Source organism: Lipophrys pholis, assembly GCF_963383615.2.
Source record: "Lipophrys pholis genome assembly, chromosome: 19".
Classification (NCBI taxonomy): Eukaryota; Metazoa; Chordata; class Actinopteri; order Blenniiformes; family Blenniidae; genus Lipophrys; species Lipophrys pholis.
The window spans coordinates 7874839-7884804 of record NC_137647.1 but is presented as its reverse complement, the minus strand read 5'-3'; the positions used below and the strand labels follow the sequence as shown (position 1 = coordinate 7884804).

Sequence of the window (9966 nt, the reverse complement as noted above, 5' to 3'; positions counted from 1 at the left end):
TGTTGATTCATGTCTCATGACAAGATCATTTGTGAGATTATCTGTTTTAGCATAGCAGAACACTTTGTGCAGTTATTTTAATGGCAATACAATACTTTAAAGACCTGTTGGTACCCTGTAAAACCTTTTATTGCTTATACAACACTGTATATTTACACCTACTATTGCAGCAATAACCCTATGTATTGTGGTGTGAGCAAACTTGTTTATCAGCACTAGCATCTTGTGTGTAAATGATTAATTTAAGATACATCAACAAATCATGAGGCAATTTTACAAGTGCTGAGAGTGCCGACACTTTCCTGCCAGGAGCATTAAATCTTTTACATTTTAACTAAGCTGCGTAGTGCTCAGGGGGAGGAAGTGGAATTTGATCTTCTGCAGCGTGGAAGAAACGTCCAGGCATGACATTCCTGGCAATTGTCACTTATAGTATGATGTGTTGTTTGGACCTGACACACCACCTGGAATAATACAGTGTGACAACCCACTGCAAGGTGAGTATCTTTAATTCAAATACATATATGAGCAAGCAGTAAATGTCTCCATGTGCCTATATATAACTGTGTTGCGATTTCTTGTGTTTTGATGGCTTGACTTGACATTTTTAGAAGTCAACTTCTTAAATTTTGACAAATAAATGATCAATTTGATCCATTGAAATATGCTACCAATATCACATCTCTCACATGGAGAGACTAATCACTCGCAGGAGATTCATGTGTCAAGACATGTCTTTAGAAAACTAACTTCCCCATTTAAACCCAGCGTGTATCGATCTAAACTTTTTAAACTTTTTGCTTATTGACATATCAAGTTTTTGGTCACATTTGACACATGATCTAAAGTTAGAAATCTTTGTATCAAGTGATAAATCCAGGGGTATCGTCCTGGCGTTCTTATAATCTGTATCTGCTTTTGAGCTGTATTGTGGTGAAAATCTTTTTATTTCTTGTGCTTTCGTGACGGCTTCTTCTTTTGCGATTCCGTAAATTGAGGGTGAAGCAAAGATTCAAAAAGTTTAACAAATTTGTCAAAAAGATGAAATATGTGTGACATGTCGAGCGCACGTGAAAGAACAGAAAAGCAATAGCTAATATTACTTGTTATCCCATTGCAATCCTTTCAACAATGTTTTGTTTTTTCATGCAAATGCATCTCTCAAACTTGGATTTCAGATGGCTCTTGATGTTGCGCTCAGTCACCAAGATCCCACTATGTCCTCTCCTCATTTGCCCTTTTCGAGTAGTGCCTTATCTACTGTCGATATCGTGGTGTTGGTTGTGTACTTTATACTTGTGCTCGCAGTTGGATTTTGGGTGAGTACATTCAGTGACACAAGCATATTTACATGTCAGCTATTTCTACCCACACAGATAATAAGCAGCAGCCATTGCGTTGTTGTAAAGTTTATCTTTTGTTATCGTCTCACTTCTTTACCATCTTCAATTATTGTTGCAATTGACAGTTTATCAGCGAAGTGCCATGACTTGGAGAAAGAAAATATTGAAGATTAAAAAAACCCACAAATATCTATTCATGAAATGTCATCGTTGGAATTTGAAAAGAAGCAACAATACATAAAAATACTAACTGAAGATGTGAACTACAAGGAACATACAGAGAATTACGGATGTCATATTCCTGTAGTAGAATCCTATCAATAAAATTTCTCTCTGGCCCCATGATCTAACTTCTCTTCCTCACTTCGAGATGCTTTCTAACCACATTGTATTTTTACCAGTCAATGTGGAGGACGAAGCGCAGCACTGTGGATGGATACTTCTTGGCTGGGAAAAGCATGACCTGGTGGCCAGTGAGTCAAACACCATGGGATGTCTCATCAGAAAAACCAGTGGCTCTTTTTCAGATTTACAGTAACGCACTTTCATTTGTATTTTCTGCACCAAAAAGAAATGCAGAAACGTCCCTTTAATTAACATGAATCTAACACGATAGCAAAGTAGAGATTTACAAACACTTGAAGTATATTTAAACACAAGTTTGCTTGGTATTTCTTTTAGAATTCGAGCCTTTTGCCAAATGTTACTGACCTTTTAACCTTTTAACCCTGTCAGACCACATGAATGCCACAGGAAATAGAGCAAATAGACGATTCTATTTCTGAGATTATTTGCACTCAACAAGTCAAATCATGGTGAAATGCCAATCCAATCACAAACTTGATTCTTGTTCTCTTGTATTTATTCAGGTTGGTGCTTCACTCTTTGCCAGTAACATTGGCAGTGGACATTTCATTGGCTTGGCAGGGTCTGGAGCTGCTGCAGGAATCGGGGCAATTGCATATGAATGGAGTGTAAGTAAATACTATAACATTTTTAAATGACTTTAGTGTGTAGGTAAGATTGACATTAATAATATTTGTTCATCAACAGGGTTTGGTGATGGTGCTGCTGCTGGCATGGGTCTTCCTTCCTATTTATATCGCCTCTGGAGTGAGTTTTTTCTATAACAAAATGCAGTGCAGATGTGCTCATTTCATCTCTTATGGCCGTCTCTGATTTCTTCTGCAGGTGACGACCATGCCTGAATACCTGCAGAAGCGGTTCGGTGGTAGAAGAACACAGTTATTTATAACTGTCCTGTCTTTATTCATTTACATCTTTACTAAGATATCGGTATGATGTGATATGATACCAAAAGAAAAAACAAGCACAAATCTCTGCATGTATGTGCACATATTTATGATGGTGGTTCTATTTCTGACCAGGTGGACATATATGCAGGTGCACTGTTCATTCAGCTGGCCTTACAGTGGAATATCTACCTGGCTGTGGTGTTGCTGCTGTCCATCACGGCCCTGTACACTGTAGCAGGTGACCGCCAGTTTCATTCCGTAAAAATATTAGCCATTGTTTGTTTTGAATTTCTTCATCACTCAGGTGTAATGTTTTCCTTCCTGGTCCACTAAAGAATAGAGTTAATCCAAAGTACAGAGCTGCACTAGTATTAACAAAGACGGAAAGGAGAGCACCTTCACCTGCTTATTTTTGTCTGTTCTTTGAATGTGACTTTTGAAACTCACCTTTCGAGTCTGGCTTTTATGGAGAGATTTGTAATTTATACTGTTGTAATTCACATTTGAATGCCTGTCTATTTATACTATTTTCATATCAGTACAACAAGAACATTGTGTAGATGTTTACTGTTTATTTAGCTCTAGAATTTGTACTGTGTTATATTCCCGTCACATAAGTAGTTTTGCAACTCAAATCTTAATTAAAACTAAAATAAAAATAAATTTTACTTCACATTTATTTTTGTTTAGAAATACAAATATGTATAATAGGAATTTTACTCTTTCGTATTCATTTAGAAAAGATTTGAGTGGCTTATTTTATCAAATAGTGTGTATAGTTTGTCTATTAAATATTTCATATGTACTATAGGCTCATTAATATGTTTCCTTGTATGTCATTGTCTGAAAGGTGCTGTCTCGCTAATGATAAATTGGTTCATTGATCTGTTGGAAGTTTATATTCGTGTTAAAATGTTGTGTCCCAGGTGGTCTGGCTGCTGTTATCTACACCGATGCAATCCAGACAGCCATCATGCTTGCAGGAGCTCTGACCCTCATGGGCTTCAGTAAGTTCAGTACATGACCCCCTGCAGCCTCCTGCACTCAATGCTTCCCTGGAGCTGACCCCGTTGTCTCCGCGTCCAGGCTTTGTGGCGGTCGGAGGCTGGAATGCTCTGATGGAGGGCTACCCCCTCTCCATCCCCGCCATCCGGGTGCCTAACTCCACCTGCGGCATCCCTCGCGATGATGCTTTTCACGTATTCAGACACCCGGTGAACTCTGACCTGCCCTGGCCCGGTGTTATCATCGGCATGTCCATCCCCTCCATGTGGTACTGGTGCTCTGATCAGGTTTATCTTAAAAATCATTTGGAATGTTTCTCTTAATAGAATTTTTATTTATTTATTTATATCTATTTAGATTTTTTAAGTGTGTTTTTGTATATGTGATACATTGGAAAGATGAAGAATAATTAAAAAAAAATGTTTTAATTTAAAGTGGTTTTTCCTTTTCTAAAGATAATTTGAAGTATGACAAAAGTATAGGAAAGAAAGAAATTGCTGATATGTGTTTTCTTTTGAGAATTTGGCATGTTTTGCTCATCAGAAAACTTTGAAAACCCATTACTAGACTTCCACATTGATAGTTGTTTAACTCGAAACCGTTTGTCTTATCCGTTCACTGTTTCCAATTTGAAAACGCCTTTGGCTAACTGGCAGCATTTACTGCAATACAAATGAACAATTTGATTACTGTCTCCATGCTCATTAACAGTAAGATAAACGCTGCTGTATATCTCACTCACTCATTAACTGATGTCGACTCAACAATAACTCAGCCATCTTTCCCTCGCAGGTGATTGTTCAGCGCTCCCTGGCTGCCAAGACCTTAACCCATGCAAAAGGTGGCTCCCTTCTGGCTGCGTACCTCAAGTTCCTGCCTTTCTTTATTATTATGCTTCCTGGCATGATCAGCCGGATACTTTACACAGGTACAGCATGAACTAATCTGTGTGTGTCAGTTAAATTCTCTTCTTGAGATTGTATTAATTTGAGAGGTTCAGTTTTTAACTTATCCACCATCTTACTGGTTCTGTGAAAGGTCGACATTTTGACTCGTGTATGTGTTTTTGTTGTTTTACTCTACAGAGGAAGTGGCGTGTGCTGATCCTGATGTCTGCCAGCAGATTTGTGGTAATCCAGTGGGTTGTTCGGACATCGCCTACGCCAAATTGGTCATGGAGCTTCTGCCTGGAGGTGAGAGACAGGTTTTTTTTGTTTTTTTTTAAATAATTTCCATAAAGACACAGCCTCTTGTTTATGCCGTTTATTCTCGCGGGTTTGTATCTTTGCTCCCAGGGCTGCGAGGGCTGATGATGGCTGTGATGATTGCCGCTCTCATGTCCTCTCTGACCTCCATCTTCAACAGCGCCAGCACCATCTTCACCATGGACCTGTGGAAAAGTTTAAGATCCCGGGCCTCTGAATGGGAGCTCATGATTGTGGGAAGGTATGTGACCACATAAGGACATGCAGATCCAAAATATGCAGCATGTACAAACTGTTCAACCACCGGTCAGTGGATGGGACATGAAGGTGTCGAACAATTATCTCAAATGAAAAATGATGGAGCGAATCCCTCCTCAGTTTTCCACAATGTTACAAGCTGCTTTTACATCAATAAACTAAATCCTTCCTTTGGCAAATGTATTATTCTCTTTTTATATTTTTCATCTTTAGTACTCAACATAATACCTTCATAGTATTCGTCACGTGTCACTGAGGTAACGCCCGGATTCGTACAGTTCCCATGGATGCTGCATGATGATGCTCACGCCAGGACTTAAAAAAATAGACTTTTTACTGTTTGTTTCATTTTGCATTGATTTATTCTGTCTGTGCTGTCTGTCCAATATTATACATTTTGATACAGAGGACATTAAAAAAATTCTGACCTCGGGCTGTGTTTGTTTGTGGGACAAACTCAATGTGGGAAACTTTTACAGTTACTATTAGTAACAAGTAACCTGAGGAGAAAGAGTTCCCACTCCTTATTGCATTCAGATGTACTTATCATACGTCCATGTGTGCTGCAGGGTATTTGTTCTTGTGCTGGTTGTGGTGTCTGTGCTGTGGATTCCTGTTGTCCAGGCCAGCCAGGGCGGTCAGCTCTTCATCTACATCCAATCCATCAGCACCTACCTTCAGCCCCCCGTCTCCATCATCTTCCTCTCTGGCTGCTTCTGGAAGAGAGCGAACGAGAAGGTCTGACTGCTTCTTTTGACATTTGTTTTTGACATTGGATTCAAAACACAGCACTTACTGTTCAGCCAAGTGTAAGCAATATAAATATCTTTCAAAACCTATTGTAAAGGTATTGTGCATATATGTTGTTTTACTGTGGTTTATAATTACTTTATCCAGGTATATGATTTATTTAGCTATTTTCCCATTTAAGATCTAATATGTGTCAAATGTCCACCAGCAAAAACATTTAAATGCTCACTATCACTGTGCTTGGCTGTTTATTCATTTATATTAAAATTGCATATGGAAAGAGATGAACTGACAGTTTACTCCTACATATTTGAATTTTAATACATCTTTATGAGTAATGATCTGGAGTGATGAAAACTTTTCTAAACACCGATAACAAATAATGTAAGAAATGCAGTGCAACACAATACTTTCATTTTGTACTCCGCATCTCTTTTTACCTCTCACTTTTAAATACCACTACACATAAATTAGATCCTACAATAATGTGTCTGCAGATATGCTCTTAGTATTATATCAAAATTTGATAACAATTTTAAAACAAAAAAAGAAGATGTTAAGAACTGGTCATTAATATGAAAATATATTTTAAGCAATCAATTTGTAAGTAAATTCTCAGACGGAGCGTCAAAAATATGGCCAATGGGCCACAATCGGTCAGCAGGATGACATTCCATAGTGTGAAAAAATGACTTGGGAAAACATCAAGTTTGAGTTTTCACTGAAGATGACCGCAGTGTCAGAAGATAACGTAACTTAACAATGAGGCCAAGCCATAAGATCAGCGCTACAGCAGTGAAAACTACCTCACTACTAAAGTAAATTTTCAGTATCAAAGCCATACTGTGTGCAAACATTTTTACTTTTTCTTTTCCCTACATGAGATCAAATCAAGCTGATGTGGCCCCCTCCCCCCCTGGTTTCATGATCATATGGACACTTTCCTCTCTTTCTCCTCCGGCAGGGTGCATTCTGGGGCCTCATCATTGGCCTCATGGTTGGTTGTATTCGCATGCTGTTGGACTTCATCTACCCTGCTCCTCTGTGCTATGAGGAGGATGAAAGGCCCGGAGTGTTGAAATATGTCCATTACCTCTACTTCTCCATGCTGCTGTCCTTCATCACGCTGGTTGTGGTGGTTTCAATCAGCCTGGCCACAGAGGAGCCCAAACCAGAGCAGGTGAAACCTCTTTATTATACACAAATGATACAAAAGGTTTTTTATCAAAGACAGGCTTTTTGATTGGGTCCATATCTAGAAATACAAAATGTATTTTGTTCACTCAGAAGCATCAATTTACACTTCTTATCTGCACATTGGGATAATGTTCAGTTTTGGAGTGAAAATGTGGCGTTAAATTAGTATTTCTCTAACTTACAGTGAAAACTATAAAGAATTAGCCTGTTCAAAGGTATTGAAAAATTTATTCCAGCCAGGTGCTGAATTCGGAGTACAGAGTGAGATTAATAGCACGCATTGTAATGTGAACATATATAGATTTTTCACAGTACAACTATTATGTAATATTTGAAAGCAATTATTTTGTTTAATAAGATGCAATACTAGATCAGTTTAAATGTACAATCTACACTTTTAGGTTTCCTTTGTTGCATCGCTATAACTCTGTAAACTATATTGTGCTCTTTTAATAGATAAAAAACAATCGACGTATTCACAGTCATGGTGACATACAGTATGTAGAAGGCACTTGGCTTAATGCAAGCTCAGTTAAAAGCATCGGCTCATAACATGGCTCCACAGCACCACGCAGTGTCCACAACACCTCAAAGTACTCTGCTGGACGTGGAATTACAACTGCCATCAAATTTGAGATCTGAAATGTGTGACCAAATCAGGATGCAGGGATGTTTCTGCCTGGAGTTGGGGGTTAGGATGGTTTTAAAATTTTAGTGAAAAGGGAAAAATCTTCACTAATTCAGATATGAAAAAAAAAAAAAAAACACATTTCAAAGCTGAATTTAAAGGAAGACCGTTTACAATTATAAGATAAGCTCTAGTAGAAAGGTGGACTATTTTTTTTTTTTTCAGAGGAGTACTGCTGAATATGAAAGTATTTTCTTAGTATTAAAAAGCAATATGCTACAAACTACTGATCCTGCTCTGCATCTGTCAGTTATTCTTTTTTTTTTTTTAATTATTAGTTCTTTTGTGCTTTGGACAATATTCAAGTTTAAAAGACTTAAAGACTGTGAAGATGGGTGAAACTACGCCTACAAATTTGAACTATCAATCCAAAAAAAAAGGCGGTCACCTTGAAAATAAAATAAAAACAGTTACATTGCATACCTCATGTATATTTATTTACATTTGAATTATCATTGATGATTGATCCATAAACGGGTGGTATGCAGATCAAACTTAAGGCTCTTGGGCCAAAACCGGTCTACAAGAGGCTTCAATCCGGCAGCCAAACCAAAAAAATCCCAAAGAAAACCTCATTTATTTATTTATCTATTTTAACATTCTTAAGAATAGCATATCGGCCATGCTGTCGGGGTGAGTTTGTAACAACATGCATGATGCAACAGCTATCGGAGAAGTTGTTTTTTTATATTTCACAGTATTATGCACCAGACAGTTTCATTAAAATTGGCTTTATGTTGAGATTGTAGTCACCTTCAATAGTAATTGTTTGATTTTATTTCCATCACGTATACTGTGCGCTACACCAACAAAACTTCAAAGTTTAAATTTAAAGGTTATTACGGCACTATTTAACCTATACGACCTACTTGAGAAGAATTTGGAAGGTATGTGGCCCCTGAACTAAAATGTGTGTGACAGCCATGCTCTAGATCAAAACCACAAGTGTATCAGTCCACCAGTTGTAGGGCTCTACATAAAGATATATCTTATTTTTTCTACAATAAAAACCTCTATAACAAGCATATTACTGTGCTTTTATCTTCTACATGTGCCTATAGCTGTTAACAATATCCACACTTAGACCAAAATAGTAGGTGTACAGTATCTCGCCATGAGCCGACCAGCAAATCTCACCCTGCATGTAACCTACATAATGAAGATTTTCAGGGCTTCAACATGGTTCTTGCATTGTGATATTTAAGAAAATAAAAAAAAATAAAATACAATTCTGCCCTGGCGAGCTCAGTTGGTAGAGCATGAGACTGACAATCTCAAGGTAGTGGGTTCATGTCCCACGCCACCTTCCCGTGGGCTCACCACCCGCAGGAAAGGTTCTTAATCGGTGCAATGTGATCTGGGTGACAGTGCTCAGACTGCCACCCCCGCGATCTGGAAACGGATAAGCCGGAGAAGATGGATGGCTGGATGGATGGATGGATGGATTGAAATACAATTCTGTCTTCTCCACAGATTAGTCGACTAACGTGGTTCACAAGACTTGACCCGGTTGAGACCAGTGAGCAGGTGTTCACAGTGGAGCGGGACATCGCAACCTTTCAGAGGACTTCCAGTCAGACGGACCAGGCGGAGGAGACGAGTGAAGAACCAGAGAAAAGCAATAAAGAAGCATGTCATCACAGCACAGGTGTGGATCTACCCTGTTTTTCATGACGCTTTCATCTGTACTGCCTGTCAGGCTTGCTGGTGAATCTGTTTCTCTCTCCTCGGAACAGACTCGGCATCGTCGGTTTCCAGCGTCCGCAGTCAGTCGAAGTTTCTGTCTGCTCTCTACTGGCTCTGTGGGATGGAGAGAAGAACCGACGGAGATAGTAACACTCCCATGGCGGCTCCTCCACCTGAACAGGTTATCCCCTCACTGGAAGAGAAGCCACGGCTACGATATATTGTGAATCTGAACCTCCTCGTTTGTCTGTCAGTGACGGCCTTCATCGTCGGCTACTGGGCTTGAGAGATTACGCACAGGTTTAACTGAAACATCTTATTTCTGCCTTAAAATGAAATGTAGCAACTCATGTTTTAGTCATAGGTCATTTTACGACAATCTAAATGTAACTGTATCCTTTTTGACTGACAGAAACATGCCAAACATTTTTAATTACAACAAGCACTTCCTCTTCTCTTACATTAAAACATCTCCCAATAAATCTTGAGGTTTATTCATGTTTTCTTTCCGCCTCTTTTCATTCAGAACATTTTGCCAAAGGTACATGTAAAAAAAAAAAAAAAAGGAGGAAACATTG

General features: G+C 38.7%; 1 protein-coding gene across 1 annotated transcript; it reads left to right on the top strand.

Moving 5' to 3' along the window:
* The first annotated feature begins 356 nt into the window (after positions 1-356).
* On the top strand, positions 357-9888 carry slc5a11 (solute carrier family 5 member 11). Its single transcript, XM_080488152.1, has 16 exons — positions 357-497; positions 1179-1319; positions 1745-1816; positions 2213-2317; positions 2397-2456; positions 2535-2639; positions 2732-2837; positions 3526-3606; positions 3686-3891; positions 4397-4532; positions 4690-4797; positions 4900-5050; positions 5637-5805; positions 6782-6997; positions 9176-9350; positions 9439-9888. The coding sequence occupies exons 2-16, from the start codon at positions 1179-1181 to the stop codon at positions 9672-9674; spliced, it is 2067 nt and encodes a 688-aa protein (XP_080344278.1). The 5' UTR covers positions 357-497; the 3' UTR covers positions 9675-9888.
* The last annotated feature ends 78 nt before the right edge of the window (positions 9889-9966 follow it).